The following is a 16,380-nucleotide window of genomic DNA, read 5'->3' on the forward strand; positions in this document are numbered from 1 at the left end:
TGTCCAGCTGGCTTCTGGTCTGGCTCTGTCAGTGAGTCATCACCACCCACCTTTGGCCTTCAGTTCTCCCACCTGTAAAGTGGAGGGAATGGGCCACAGAGAGAGTTCTTAAGCTTTGAGGATTCTGCGCTCTTCCAGGAATCAGATGAGATCTGAGGACCCAGTCCCCCGAAACATTCCTCCTCCCCTGTCACTCCCAGGAGGGCGCTGCATCCTCCAAGCCTACAGTCACGCACCATCTCCACCTCTCGCTGGGTCTGCTTAGCTGACCTCCCAAAATTCTGGGTACAATTTCAGAGACTTCACCTCTGACCCCAGAGGAACTCCCAAGTTAAGAAGTCCTGAGAGAGAACCACTTAACTCTCTTCCAGTTTTAAAATTCTGGGATGATTTCCTTTGAGAAATGCCCTCTAATTGAGGGGATTGTAGAAGGATTCACAGAGCATTGTTCCTAATTCCACTGGGGACACAAAGTGATAGACTAATTCAATCTCTAGGTCCTGACAAATGAAAAAACAGGTCAGAGAGGTGGCGTGACTTGTCGAGCATGACCTAGCTCCCAGGGAGATTGAAGCAGCCTGCCTTCCTTCCCCAGGTCCCTAGGTGTGGCAGGCCGTGATGGTGTGCTGAGAAGTGTGGGGGGGAACATGCACACCCACCCTGTGCTGTAACAAAACTCTCTCTCTGGGGAAGCCCTCCAGGAGATCATCTGCGTGGGAGGACTTGCCGTGATGTTCCAAAAACCCACCTCTTCCTCAAAGAGTTAAGACATCCCGAGTCGCTCTCAGATTACTGCAGGCAGATTGTTGCACTTGATTAAAAAACAAAAAACAAAAACTAATTAGAGTGCCTCTCCGGTTATTATTATATTCAGGCAACTTTAATTTTGAAGCTGTCCAGCTGACTCAATCTAGTCTTTGTTAACGAAGGCTTTGCAAAGTGATCGTTTCCCCTGTTAAAACTTGCTGGTGCAGTGAGGGTTTCTTCTCTCATTCCGGGTGCACCCTGAGTACTCTGAGTATCAGTGTGGCTGGAGATGGGTGGGGAAGGGATTAATCGGCAGATACTGAAAGGCTTTGCATTTCAGGTTGAGATGTTTGAGGTCTGATCTGCAGAGGCTCCTGGAGGATTCAGGGAGGTGTAGAGCTGGATCCAAGGGATCCCGAGAAGAGCTGGATGTGGCCCTCAGGGGGCACCATACTGTGGAGAGAACATGGATGTAGAGTTCATCAGAGCTGGGGTTGATTTCTGACTCTGCCTCTTAGTAACTGCTTGACCTCGGTGAGTCACTTCACTTCATTTTCCCATCTCTAAAATGGAGCTGCTGCCTCCCCCTCTTTTGACGGCTGCTTCAGGGGGAATAAGTGCTGTAGTGTTTATGGTGTTTAGCTAGTGCCCAGGGCTCGACAACATGCTTTCCTTCCCCCTATCCCCACCCCATTGCTCGTGGCTTTGTTAGGGATGCAATACCGACTCTTCCAAGACAATTATAGCTGAGGAAATAGATGGTTATGTCTCAGAACGAGCTACCCAGGAACTATAGAGGACCACAGCGGGGGTGGGGGGCTGGGGCGTGGACAAAATTCTGGTAAGAGGGCTTCCCTGGTGGCGCAGTGGTTAAGAATCCGCCTGCCAATGCAGGGGACACGGGTTTGAGCCCTGGTCCGGGAAGATCCCACATGCCCTGGAGCAACTAAGCCCATGTGCCACAGCTACTGAGCCTGTGCTCTAGAACCTGTGAGCCACAACTACTGAGCGCACATGCCACAACTACTGGAACCCGCACGCCTAGAGTCTGTGCTCCACAACAAGAGAACCCACCGCGATGAGAAGCCCGTGCACAGCAACGAGAGTAGCCCGCGCTCACTGCAACCAGAGAAAAGCCTGCGCGCAGCAATGAAGACTCAGCGCAGCCAAAAATAAAATTAAATAAATAAGCTAAAAGAGATAATAAAAAAAGATCCTGGCAAGACAAGCAGACTCTTTGGCAGGCAGAGAGGATAAAGGGCATTCCAGACAAGGTAATAACATGCCCAAATGCATCGGCCATACCTGCCAGTATCTGTACTCATCATAACTCCTTCCCTTGCAGCTGACAGGAGACCCAACTCAAACTGGCTTGAGTTGAAAGAAATGTCTGGGCTCGCACGACCAGCCAGCCCAGCTGGCTCCAGGTCCCACAGCCAGTCAGTCTGTCTTTTGATTCTGCTTCCCCCAGTGTTGCCTTCCTTCTCCAGCAGCCTCTTTCTGTAAAGTGTCAAAGATGGCCACCAGTAGTTCCAGACTTATGTTCTTTCTGCTGAACAAAGTTAGGAGAGTGTGCACGTCCCTCTGACTTGAGCTCCAGCTCAAGTCCTGGGACTTGCTCTCCTGAGCTCAGCCCCTCCGTCGCCCCGCCCCAAACCAAACCAAGCATTGTGCATTCAAGCAGGTGTCGGCAGACTTTCTCTGTAAAGGGCCAGATGGCAAATATTTTAGGTTTTGTGGGCATAGGTTCTCTATGGCATCTTCTTTGATTTTTTTTTTTTTTACAATCTTTTACAGATGTAAAAATTATTAGCTCAGGAGTCTTTCAAAAGAGGCTGGGGAGGGCTTCCCTGGTGGCGCAGTGGTTGAGAGTCTGCCTGCTGATGCAGGGGACACGGGTTCGTGCCCCGGTCCAGGAAGATCCCACATGCCTCGGAGCGGCTGGGCCCGTGAGCCATGGTCGCTGAGCCCGTTCGTCCGGAGCCTGTGCTCCGCAACGGGAGAGGCCACAACAGTGAGAGGCCCGCGTACCGCAAAAGAAAAAAAAAAAAAAGAGGCTGGGGGCCTTTTTTTTTTTTTTTTTTTTTGGCCCTGGGACCTTAGTTTGCCAAGCCCAGATCTACATTCTCATGAGCAGGCCTGGAGGCAGGTGTCAGGTCAGCTCACCCAAACCATATGGAGAGGGAACTGGGGTGCGGTGCTTTCCCCCAAAAGGAAGCCCTGCATTCGGTTACCAGGAGAAGTGTTGCAGGGTGCAGAGGGGCCAAAATGACAGGCATTCACCACCCCATATTTGTGGCGAGTGACAAGGGTGGCTTGGTGGTCTAGGGATGGTGGGTGTGAGAAGGTTGTGGTCACTGAGGCCACATGTACGAAGGGCCTTGACTGTCAACCTGGGGTTCCCAGACTTAAGAGATCAAGAGGGGAGGTCTTGGACGGTTCTTGAACGGGTGAGTAATGCACTGAAAGCGTTTGCAGAATATGCATCTCGTGGCAACGTACAGGAGAAATTGGAAGGGAGAGAGCCTGGTGATGAAATTGTGTTTCTGAAAGTCCCAGGACGAGAAAATGTACCTCTTCCATCAACCCCAAACTGTTTGACACGCCATAGTTCATGGGCAACTTGAGGCACATAAATATGTGCTTTAAAGTTTAAAAGTAAGAAGTGAGATGAATGGAACCTCTGATGAGGCTTCCTCCAGCTCATTCGGAAGAGTCGAGAAGCCCAGAAATGATTTTCCGCAGCTCCAGCTCTGATGAACAGGGCAGGGTTCCTCTCCCTTTGTGTGACTTACCCCAGCCTCTGTGTCGGGCTTGACTGGAAGCAAAGTGCCCATGTTGCCTTTCCTCCAGAGTAAGGAAGAGAGGCCAAATTTCAGAAAATAATTCTGAGTGATGGCTGCCTCTGTCGAAGCACTGATTGCTTTATAAACGGCATTCTTCCCTCTGCCCCCCTGCCTCCCCCACCCCCAATGAAGTTTGGAGGCAGCGACTTTTCAAATTACACTTGAAAAGCAGCCTGATTTCCCAGAGGAATCACCTCCTAGATTAGGAGTTGTTCTACCTTTTCTGACACTTCTACCCAGAGTACAAAACCCGCCTGCTAAGGGCTAGGAGGGAGTGGTGCCCACCACCTTTCAAAGCCTCAGGCACAAGCCATTTATGAAAACGTCTCTCACTGCAGCCATCTCCCAGCATCTGGGGCTGCCCGCTTTTGCAGCAGGAAAGGGTTAAAAAGCAGTGATGAATGGCTGCCTCCACCACCCCCTTCCGTTTTCCCTCCTTATATAATTTTCCATTCTTTTCGCACAACGGCTCCTGGGTCTCAACCTGCTCTCTCAGTCAGTACCCTCACGTCCTCAGCTTCCTCCCACACAGGCAGGCTCTGAAGTAAGGAAAACTCCTTTCAGAATCTCTGAGGCTGTTTCCAAGGGAAAAGATGCTGGGGGGTAGGGTGGGGGTGGAGATAAGGAGAAGTAACGGAGAAGAGTCAGAAGTTTCTTCAAGAAATAAAACATGGGACTTCCCTGGCGGTCCAGTGGTTAAAACTCCACGCTTCCACCGCAGGGGGCACGGGTTCGATCCGGGGTCAGGGAACTAAGATCCCGCATGCCTCACGGCACAGCCAAAAAATAATAATAATAAAATAACAAGAAATAAAACATGTTACATTCCCCAAGGCAGAGGTGTGCAGTGGACCCAGACCTTGGTGCACCCCACCTCCTCTCCACCCCATTTTCACATCCTTTCTTACCTCATGGACCCCACCTGGTGCTCTCACACATTCCACCCTGGGCACTGCTCCAGCCCCTAGAAGAGGACGGAGAGGCCAGAAATGGGAATCTAACTGTGCCACAGTTCACAGGTGACCTTGGGCAGTCCCTCCTCCTCCCCAGGGTCTCAGTTTCCCTGTCTGCTAGGATTTAAAACTGTTGGTCTCCAAAATTGCACCATCTCCTAAACTGTGATTGGATAATAAAGTGTTGGCAAGTATTGGGGGAAACGGGTATGTAAGTTGGTACAAGCTCCCTGGAGGTCAGTTTGGCCATATCTCCTAAATTTAAATGTCCACACCTTCTGACCAGCAGTTCTGCCTCTAAGAATTTAATACTCACACGTGCACAAAGGAGTACATGCACAGGCAAGTCACTGCGAGGTTGTTCCTGATTTATAGAAACTCACAAATACTAAATGCCCAGTATGTATCAGGCATTATGCCTAATGCTTTACATGAGTATCTCAAGAGACTGGAAGCAAAAGATAGGAAGTAACCTAATCATAGGACTTAAACATCCATCCAGAAGAGACTGAAACACCCTCTTGCTCCCGTCCAAAAGAGAAATTCTAGTGAACAATACTGAACAAATGGTACATCAAAAGTCATGAAATGTTAACTATTTCCTAAAAGTAAATATGGAATTAAAAAGAAAGCAGGAGTATGGGTTGGGGAGGGAGGGAGGGATGGACCGGTTAAATGAACTATGGTCCATCCATATAATAAAATGAATAAACCAACAATGGCTATCAGAATTTTAAATGCACGTACTCTTTGACTCGGCAGTCCCGCTTTTAGGAATTTCCTTGTCCACATGCAAAGATGAGGGACAAAGAGTTCATCGAAGCAGTGTTTGCATTAATCAAAGTTTGGAAACAACCTAGAAGTCCATCCAGAGAGTCTTGGCTAAATAAGTGTCTTACTAACCTGTAATGTGCCAAGTAGCCTTTAAAAAGAAAGAGCTGGTTCTCTGTGTATATCTCCAAGATATATTATTAAAGAAGAAGGCAAGCAGAACACTTAACACTATTTATGAGGGACAGGGGTACTTTATGTGTGGAATTTTCTTAAAGAACACTCAAGTGGCAGCCTCTAGGAAGGGTAGCAGGATTAGTGATGAGAAATCTTTTCACACTGTACCCTTTATACTCTTCACTTTTTTTTTGGCCATGCCACATGGCTTGTGGGATCTTAGCTCCCCAACCAGGGATCAAACCCGGGCCCTCAGCAGTGAAAGCACTGAGTCCCAACCACTGGACCACCAGGGAATTCCCTTTACTCTTCACATTTTTAAATCATATATATGTGTAACTTACTCACAAAAATGTTATTATTAAAATATAAGACGTTTGTGAGTCTATAATTCTATAGTAAACTCACATTTTGGTGATAGGAGTGTAACATCATCTGGGCTCCCTCTCCTGTGCTGTGCATTTCTCAAGGGGAACCAGGCTGGGGGGAGAGGAGGTACTGCTTAAGCCAAATAAGAAAAGGGATCTTAGAGAGGATCCCTTCAGGGGATGGGTTGTGTGCTGTACAGACAGCCAACCCACAGCCCCTGTATGAATGCAGAAAAACCATCTCCCATCCGTGCCCCAGCTCACCTGAGCCCTCAGAACCCCAAGAGAAGCAGGGCGAGCCTCAGAGGCTCTCCTGACTGCCCAGACAGAATTTAGGACTCACACTCATTGCTCTCAGGGCATTGCACGGTGCCCTCTGCCCCAGCCCCCAGTGAGGCTCTGTCCAGCTTGCAGCCTTTTCCCTCGTGGAGGGGTTGCATTCATGACTGCACCTTCAGCACCTTGGACAGGGCTGTGGCTTGTGCCTTCCTCTCGTTGTTAGAATGCCAGCTGCCCAGTGACGGGCCCAAAGGCACCAAATAAAGGACAAAGATAGGATTCAAACTTGAGGCTGCCAACATCAAATGATGAGTTACGTGATCAGTTACACCAGGTTTATGCAACAGAATTCAAAATCTTCAGGTTGGAAACTTCAATTCCGTTCAACAAGCATTTTCCGAGGCTTTTTATGTGCCAAGCCCAGAGACAAAAAGACATAAATTCTGTCCCCTAGGAGCCAGGCTCAGAGGAGAGCTAAACAAAACCATCATCATGAGAAGGCAGCAATAAAGTTTGGATTGGGAGGAGGTTGGGAGCAGCAGTTAAGAGCATGGCCTCTGGACACAGACAGCCTGGGTTTGACTTCTGACACTGCTGCCTTGGGCAAGTCTCTTCATTGCTCCGAGCTTTGACAAAATGCGAATAAAAATAATACCTCCCTGAGAGCATGGTGAGAATAAAGTGCTAGACCCAGGGCCTAGCCCCTGGGCGGTGCTCTGTTGGAGTTGGTCATGATGATGACGATGATACCTTAGAGGTATGAGTGGCAGCCCAGAGGTGGAACTGAAAGGAAACTGGGAGGCTTCATGGAAGAGAGGCTGTCCAAACTGGCTTTGCAGTATTTGCCCCCCAGACGCAAAGGGAAGGATCCCCTCTGGGAAGAGGGAACAGCACGTATGGTGTTTGGCTCATGTGAATGGGAGGTGGGAACAGTAAACAATAAGGCTGAACAAAAGGATGAAACTTCGGGAAGGGAGGCTGATCTGTTTGATACCCAAAGGCAGACACAACTCTACTACCAGTGGGCACTCAGTAGGCGCCTGAGGAATGGGTTGGTAGCATTGCACCAGGGAAGTTGTTGTCTGGGGCTTTTCTGCAGGGCTCTGACTGGATGGAGGGCTGAGCTCACCCTTGCCAGGCTACCCCCAAGCCCTCCTCTCCACCGTTCCTGAGGCCTGTTGTGAGGGCAGAACAGTCCTCTGTGGGGTGAAGTGCACGAGCTCTGAAGGCAGCCTGCCTTGGCCATTGATGCACTTTCCAGCCCTGTGACCTCTGATACGTCAGTTTCCTCATCTGTAAGATGGGGGTTAATAATAGTAGCTCAGCCTGTAGAATTTTGGTGAGGACTCTGTGATTTAATGCAGGAAAAGCAGCACTGAGGCTAGTATGTAGTTAATGCCGGGACCCAGGTAGATGTTCCATTTCTACAGAGCATCAGGTCCTTGGGAACAGGAGGATGAGTAAGACCCAGGACCAACAGACACACCTGATGAAGAACAGACTGGGGAGAGACCAGTATGCCTCGAGGCAGAGGCGTCTTCCTGGAGGAGACAGCCCAGCGTGGGGAGGAGAAAAGTCCAGTGCCAGTGCCTCTGCTCTGCAAGCCTCAGTTTTCACATCTGCAAATGCAGCTAATAATGGATTTGCTGTGCGAACTAAATGAGCTAATGCAAGGCCAGGGTGAGCACATCATGGCCTGTGAGCCTCTAAGCTGGGCTGCTTAGGAGGAGAGAGGAGCCTGGTTGTTAACTAGAAGGAAAGAGTTCAGGACAGTCGGGTAGCTATATTCTCAAAATAGACCCTCTACCGGCCATCAGGGAGGATAACACCAAGGTGTGAGCTGACACTCCTGGCGCCACAGCTCCCTCTAATCTTCACAATTAGCCATGAGATACAATGTGCCCGTTGTACAGGGGCAGAAACTGAGCTCAGAGGGCTGAAGAAGCAGGTTCCTAAGGTCCCACTGTGAAGGAGGACTCAAGTCCTCTCCCAGGGTAATTACAACTTGCTAGCACCTGCTTTCCTGACTTCTGTGAAGTCTATACAAAGTCGGGGGGTGCGGGGGTGGGGTGCGGCCCTAGAATTTACACTCCAGTGTGGGAGGCCAGACTTCCCTGAGAAACGTTTTCATTTACTAATGGATTTAATGAGTGCAGAACTTCCTGTTTTAAACAAACAAGTGATTAGCATTGACTACAGAAGTGAGAACAGATCCTAATGAATTGCTAATTAGCTTCTTCCTCTTCCTGGGGTCTTAAGCTAGTAAATTCTCTCTGGATACTGGGAGTCCTAGTCATTTGGACTGGAATTCAATCATTCATTTACTCATTTTTCATTCATTCACCCCACATATATTTCTTGAGGACCTACTATGTGTCACTGGGGATAAGACAAGCAAGATCCCTTCGTTACAGTCTGACTGGAAGACAGTGGTAATCAACTAACCTCGTGAATATATAATGACGCACTTATAGGACAGGGAGCTGGGATGGTGTGCAACAGGACTTGTTCTTGTCCTGGGGTGGGGGTGGGGTGTCCCTCAGAGAAGGCTACCTAGAGAAAGGGACATTTGAGCCAGGATCTGAAGAATAAGTAGGACTTGACTAGATGAAAAGGGATGGGAAAGAGTAGAAGAGTGCTTCAGGCGTTCCCAGAACAGCATATGCAAAGGTCCTGTGGTGGGAGGGAGCAGGGTGAGTCTGAGGAAAAGGAAGAGGCCAGCATGATGAGAGATACGCAAGGAGTGTGTGTGTGTGTGTGTGTGTGTGTGTGTATGAGAGAGAGAGAGAGAGAGAGAGAGAGAGAGAGAGAGATGAGGCTGGGGGTTAAGGATGTTGGTCTTCTCCAGGTGCCCAGCCCATATCCTTCAAGTCTTACCGTCTCAGTCTGCTCCAGCCAACTTCCAGCTGCCCCATGTTTACATCTCTTTGCCTGAGGACTTCCCACAGGTAAGGAAGGCTTTCTATCTCCATACTTAGCGGACCAGAAGTCTTAGCAAATTAACACCCTGGCAGCAGCCTTGAACCAACGACTAGTAGAAGTTAATGTATCAAAACCACAGCTCCCCAAGCCCTTGGGGTGACTTTGAGGTACGTGCCGTGCACTGGCTCCCAGAGCTCCCTGGTAGGACGGAGCCCCACTTGCTCACAGTGGATGCTTGCCTGACCACTCACACTTTCCCTGTCTCATTTCCTCACTCCCCTTCTGGTACTTTCTGGAATCACCTCCCCAGAAAACTACTTGCCATTAAACCTTTGTCCCAGCATCTGCTTCTGGAGGAACCCATACTAAAACATCCTTTAAACAAGACACACATACGTTTCCAGCCCCCACTGCACCCTTTCCTGGACACCTTCCTCTCTCTCATTTGCTTCCCTCACAGAGTGTGGGGCCCATGGACCATGGTGGCCCAGCTTGGGTCTGCCTGGCACAGTGTAGTTCAGACCCATCACCTGCCTCTTTCTTAGTACTCTGCCTCTATAATTCAACCTGAGATGTCTCTCCTCTGGGGCAGCACTGTCCAATAGAACTTTCTTCAGGGATGGAAGTGTGTTATGTCTGCGCTATCCATTATGGTGGCCACTAGCCACAGGTGTCTACTAAGCACTTGAAATGTGGCTGGTACAACTAGGGAACTGAATATTTTATTTTATTAGTTTAGATTGAGATAAATACATGGGGCTAATGGCTACTGTATTGGACACACAGCTCTGGGATATACCCTACCTTCTGTAGGCTGCTTAGTTTCCTGGACACCCAGCCTGATGGACCGTGGGAAGGGCAGCTGAGTAGACCCAGCTCTCTGCACCCAGCTCAGCCATTGGGCCCATCAGAGCTTCCTCAGGTAGGTCACCAGAAGGCAGACACTTGGGTCCCAGGGTGGTCAACAATGTGGGCCTGTCTACAGATTCCATTATTAACTCCCCCTTCTCTGAATGCACCATCCTTCAACTGCTCCCTGTAGCTGGATCAGAAAACCTGGAGGGAGAAGCCACGGTGGGTGGTCTGGTGGCAGGGGGTGAGGCCTGGAATTGCTGACTGAGACACCTCCTTACCCACTAGGGTGGCATCCTTTTGGGTAGTGAATCAGAAAGTTCTCCCTGGGGCTTCCCTGGTGGCACAGTGGTTGAGAGTCCGCCTGCCAATGCAGGGGACACGGGTTCGTGCCCCGGTCCGGGAAGATCCCACATGCCGTGGAGCGGCTGGACCCGTGAGCCATGGCCGCTGAGCCTGCGCATCCGGAACCTGTGCTCCACAACGGGAGAGGCCACAACAGTGAGAGGCCCGCGTTCCGCAAAAAAAAAAAAAAAAGTTCTCCGTGGAGTTGAGGAATAAACATATTTTTCGACTAATACTGTATATTGAACTAGTGCCTAGCATTCAGGACAAAGGCAGGCTCAGGGTAGGCCCTGCTAGAAGTCATCAGTACATAACCTCCTCTTCTCCTAAGTAAAAGAACCGCTATTTATCTCGGCACACAGCTGGTCAGAGTAAAGGTCACACTTTCCCATCTCCCTTGCCATGTGGCCATGTGGCTTAAGTTCTGGCTCATGATAGATAAGCAGAAATGATCTTCAACTTCAAGCAAGTATCCTTAAAGAGAGGGTGTATGCCCTTCTCTCCCTTTTCCTCCTTCCTCCTGGCTGCAATGCAGACGCAGCACTGGGGGTACAGTGATCATCTTGGGCTTTGAAGAGAAGCCTGGCTAAAGGGATGGTAGATCTCATAGAAATGGGGTAGAAATGCCAACTAGTTCAAAACAACGGTCTTGTGAAATTTAGGGAAGGAGAAAACAGGGCTCCAAAAAACTTCCTTTGCTCAAATAGGATGCAGTAGGTCCAAACTTTGACCCAAACTTTAAAAGCTGTTAATGTCTGTCAGGGACAAATCTTTATTCATTGATTCATTTGTTGAGTGCATGCCATGAGCCAAGACCTGTGCAAGGCATTGTGGACTCAGCAGTACACAGGACACTAAAAGTTAGTGCCCTCACAGAGCCTTCATTACCATTCCTGACTTTATAGCTCAGTGTACTTTCTAAGTGTTTTTACAGTCACCTTCAGTGAATATGGCATTGAGCTCATACTTTTACAATAACCTGCTCCTCAACCAGAATCTCATACATTGCAGATAGGAATGCAAAATGGTGTAGCCACTTTGCAAAACAGTTTGGAAGTTTCTTATAAAGTTAAACATACATTTACCATACTGCCCAGAAATCCCACTCTTAGATATTTACCCAAGAGAAATGAAAACGTGTCCACACAAAGATTTGTGTATGAATGTTCATGGCAGAGTTATACATAATAGCCCCAACTAGAAACAACTCCAATGTCCATCAATAGAAGGATGGATAAACAAATTGTGATATACCCATACAACAGAATACTACTCAACTGTAAAAATGAATGAAGAACTGGTATACACAACATGGATAAATCTCGAAATCACTACACTTGGTGAGAGAAGCCAACCACAAAAGAGTATATACTGTCTGATTCAATTTATATGAAATTCTAGGAAAGGCAAAACTAATCTATAAACGTAGATCACTGGTTACCTGGGGCTGGGGTTTGGGGAAGGGGATTGATAGCAAAGGGGTACAGAGGAAGTTTGGGGGTTGATGAAAGTGTTCTTTTCTTGATTGTAATGTGATTATATGACTGTATATGTTTATAACATAATGGTGATTGTATGACTGTATCAAGTTATACACTTTAAATGGATCCTTTTATTGTGTATTAATCATATATACCTCAATAAAAATGATGTAGGAAAATTTAACCACACCATCCATGAATTAGTGAGGAAAAATAACCTCCGTTTATACACTGCAACAATAGATAAATTTTTTTTCCATCAGAAAAATTTAATACATCTTTATTGAAGTATAATTACTTCACAACACTGTGTTAGTTTCTGTTGGACAAGAAAGCAAATCAGCCATATGCATACACATGTCCCCATATCCCCTCCCTCTTGAGCCTCCTTCCCACCCTCCCTATCCCACCCCTCTAGGCGGTCACAAAGCACCGAGCCAATCTCCCTGCTATGCTGCTGCTTCCCACTAGTCAACTATTTTACATTCGGTAGTGTATGTATGTCAATGCTACTCTCCCTTCACCCCAGCTTCGCCCTCCCACCCCAGGTCCTCAAGTCCATTTTCTGTCTATCTCTTTTTTTTTTTAGCTTGAAATATTTTTATTCAATAATTTTTAAAGTATTTTTTAAAATTTATGTCTATCTCTTTATTCCTGCCCTGCAACTAAGTTCATCAGTACCATTTTTTTTTTTTTTTTTTTAGATTCCATATATATGTGTTAGCATAGGGTATTTGTTTTTCTCTTTCTGACTTAACTTCACTCTATGACAGACTCTAGGTCCATCCACCTCACTACAAATAACTCAATTTCGTTTCTTTTTATGGCTGAGTAATACTCCATTGTATATATGTGCCACATCTTCTTTATCCATTCATCTGTCAATGGACACTTAGGTTGGTTCCATGTCCTGGCTATTGTAAATAGTGCTGCAATTAACATTGTGGTACATGTCTCTTTTTGAATTATGGTTTTATCAGGGCATATGCACAGTAGTGGGATTGCTGGGTCATATAGTAGTTCTATTTTTAGTTTTTTAAGGAACCTCCATACTGTTTTCCATAGTGGCTGTATCAATTTATATTCCCACCAACAGTGCAAGAGGGTTCTCTTTTCTCCACATCCTCTCCAGCATTTGTTGTTTGTAGATTTTCTGATGATGCCGATTCTAACTGGTGTGAGGTGATACCTCATTGTAGTTTTGATTTGCATTTCTCTAATAATTAGTGATGTTGACCATCTTTTCATGTGCCTCTTGGCTATCTGTATGTCTTCCTTTGTGAAATGTCTATTTAGGTCGTCCGCCCATTTTTTAACTGGATTTTTTGTTTTTTTATATTGAGCTCCATAAGCTGTTTGTATATTTTGGAGATTAATCCTTTGTCTGTTGTTTCATTTGCAGTTATTTTCTTCCATTCTGAGGGTTGTCTTTTTTATGGTTTCCTTTGCTGTGTAAAAGCTTTTTTTTTTTTTAAGTCCCATTTGTTTATTTTTCTTTTTATTTCCGTTACTCTAGGAGGTGGGTCAAAAAAGATCTTGCTGTGGTTTATGTCAAAGAGTGTTTTTCCTATGTTTTCCTCTACGAGTTTTATAGTATCTGGTCTTAATTTAAGTCTTTAATCCATTTGGAGTTTATTTTTGTGTATGGTGTTAGGTAGTGTTCTAATTTCATTCTTTTACATGTAGCTGTCCAGTTTTCCCAGCACCACTTATTGAAGAGGCTGTCTTTTCTCCATTGTATGTTCTTGCCTCCTTTGTCATAAATTAGGTGCCCATATGTGTGTGGGTTTATCTCTGGGCATTCTATCTCGTACCATTGATCTATATTTCTGTTTTTGTGCCAGTACCGTACTGTCTTGATTACTGCAGCTTTGTGGTATAGTTTGAAGTCGGGGAGCCTGATTCCTTCAACTCCATTTTTCTTTCTCAAGATTGCTTTGGCTATTTGGGATCTTTTGCGTTTCCATACGAATTGTAAAAAATTTTTTTCTAATTCTGTGAAGAATGCCATTGGTAGTTTGATAGGGATTGCATTGAATCTGTAGATTGTTTTGAGCAGTATAGTCATTTTTCACAATATTGATTCTTCCAATCCAAGAACATGGTATTTTCTCCATCTGTTTCTGTCATCTTTGATTTCTTTCATCAGTGTTTTATAGTTTTCTGAGTACAAGTCTTTCACCTCCTTAGGCAGGTTTATTCCTAGGTATTTTATTCTTTTTGTTGCAATGGTAAATGGGAGTGTTTCCTTAATTTCTCTTTCTGATTTTTCATTGTTGGTGTATAGGAATGCCAGAGATTTCTGTGCATTAATTTTGTATCCTGCAACCTTACCAAATTCATTGATTAATTCTAGTAGTTTTCTGGTAGCATCTTCAGGATTTTCTATGTATAGTATCATGTCATAGGCAAACAGCGACAGTTTTACTTCTTCTTTTCCAATTTTTATTCCTTTTATTTCTCTTTCTTCTCTGATTGCCGTGGCTAGGACTTCCAAAACTGTTTTGAATAAGAGTGGTGAGAGTGGACATCCTTGGCTTGTTCCTGATCTTAGAGGAAATGCTTTCAGTTTTTCACCATTGAGTATGATGCTTGCTGTGGGTTTGTCATGTATGGCCGTTATTATGTTGAGGTAGGTTCCCTCTATGCCCATTTTCTGGAGAGTTTTTATCATAAATGGGTGTTGAATTTTGTCAAAAGCTTTTTCTGCATCTATTGAGATGATCATATGGTTTTTATTCCTTAATTTGTTAATGTGGTGTATCACATTGATTGATTTGCATATATTGAAGAATCCTTGTATCCCTGGGATAAATCCCACTTGATCATGGTGTATGATCCTTTTAAGGTGCTGTTGGATTCTGTTTGCTAGTATTTTGTTCAGGATTTTTGCATCTATGTTCATCGGTGATACTGGTCTATAATTTTCCTTTTTTATGATACCTTTTTCTGGTTTTGGTATCAGGGTGATGGTGACTTCGTAGAATGAATTTAGGAGTGTTTCTCCCTCTGCAATTTTTTGGAAGAGTTTGAGAAGGATTGGTACTAGCTCTTCTCTAAATGTTTGATAGAATTTGCCTGTGAAACCATCTGGTCCTGGACTTTTGTTTGTTGGAAGATTTTTAATTACGGTTTCAATTTCATTACTTGTGATAGGTCTGTATATTTTCTAATTCTTCCTGGTTCAGTCTTGGAAAACTGTACCTTTCCAAGAATTTGTCCATTTCTTCATGGTTGTCCATTTTATTGGCATATAGTTGTTTGTAGTAATCTCTTATAATCCTTTGTATTTCTGCGGTGTCAGTTGTGATTTCTCCTTTTTCATTTCTAATTTTATTGATTTGCGTCCTTTTTTTCTTGATGAGTCTGGCTAAGGGTTTATCATTTTTGTTTATCTTCTCAAAGGACCAGCTTTTAGTTTTACTGATCTTTGCTATTGTTTTGTTTGTTTCTATTTCATTTATTTCTGCTCTGATCTTTATGATTTCTTTCCTCCTACTGACTTTGGGTTTTCTTTGTTCTTCTTTCTCTAGTTGTTTTAAGTGTAGGGTTAGATTGTTTATTTGAGATTTTTCTTGTTTCTTGAGGTGAGATTGTATTACTATAAACTTCCCTCTTAGAACTGCTTTTGCTGTGTCCCATAGGTTTGGAGTTATCATTGTCTTTTTTTTTCTATGTTTTTTTTAATTACTTCTTTGATTTCTTCAGTGATCTTTTGATTATTTAGTAGCTCACTGTTTAGCCTCCATGTATTTGTGTCTTTTTCCTGTAATTGATTTCCAGTCTCATAGTGTTGTGGTCAGAAAAGATGCTTGATACGATTTCAATTTTCTTAAATTTTCTGAGGCTTGATTCGTGACCCAAGATGTGATCTATCCTGGTGAATGTTCCTTGCGCACTTGAGAAGAAAGTGTATTCTGCCACTTTTGGGTGGAATGTTCTATGAATATCAATTAGATCTATCTGGTCTATTGTGTCATTTAAAGTTTGTGTTTCCTTATTTATTTTCTGTTTGGATGATCTGTCCATTGGTGTAAGTGGGGTGTTAAAGTCCCCTACTATTATTGTGTTACTGTCGATTTCTCCTTTCATGGTTGTTAGCATTTGCCTTATGTATTGAGGTGCTCCTATGTTGGGTACATAAATATTTATAATTGTTATATCTTCTTCTTGGATTGATCCTTTGATCATTATGTAGTGTCCCTCCTTCTCTTGTAACAGTCTTTATTTTAAAGTCTATTTTATCTGATACAAGTACTGCTACTCCAGCTTTCTTTTGATTTCCATTTGCGTGGAATATCTTTTTCCATCCCTTCACTTTCAGTCTGTATGTGTCCCTAGGTCTGAAGTGGGTCTCTTGTAGCCAGCATATATATGGGTCTTGTTTTTGTATCTATTCAGCCAGTCTGTGTCTTTTGGTTGGGGCATTAAATCCATTTACGTTCAAGGTTATTATCGATATGTATGTTCCTATTACTATTTTCTTAATTGTTTTGGGTTTGTTTTTGTGGGTCTTTTTCTTCTCTTGTGTGTCCCACTTAGAGAAGTTTCTTTAGCATTTGTTGTAAAGCTGATTTGGTGGTGCTGAATTCTCTTAGCTTTTGCTTGTCTGAAAAGCTTTTGCTTCTCCATTGAATCT

General features: G+C 44.9%; 1 protein-coding gene across 2 annotated transcripts in view; it reads left to right on the plus strand.

Moving 5' to 3' along the window:
* The window catches only part of TTI1 (TELO2 interacting protein 1), a 53,976-nt gene extending 44,064 nt beyond the window's left edge, over positions 1–9,912 (plus strand). Inside the window, exons 10-11 of one of the 2 annotated variants that reach the window (XM_079945867.1) lie at positions 8,990–9,089; positions 9,850–9,912. In XM_079945867.1, the coding sequence (XP_079801993.1) occupies positions 8,990–9,089; positions 9,850–9,876 (127 nt within the window). In that variant the 3' untranslated portion in view covers positions 9,877–9,912. Of the gene's footprint in view, positions 1–8,989; positions 9,769–9,849 lie in introns of those variants that run through there. The other variant, XM_079945866.1, reaches the window with a different exon arrangement.
* Positions 9,913–16,380: the final 6,468 nt, after the last annotated feature.

Source organism: Stenella coeruleoalba (genome assembly GCF_951394435.1).
Source record: "Stenella coeruleoalba genome assembly, chromosome: 15".
Lineage (NCBI taxonomy): Eukaryota > Metazoa > Chordata > Mammalia > Artiodactyla > Delphinidae > Stenella > Stenella coeruleoalba.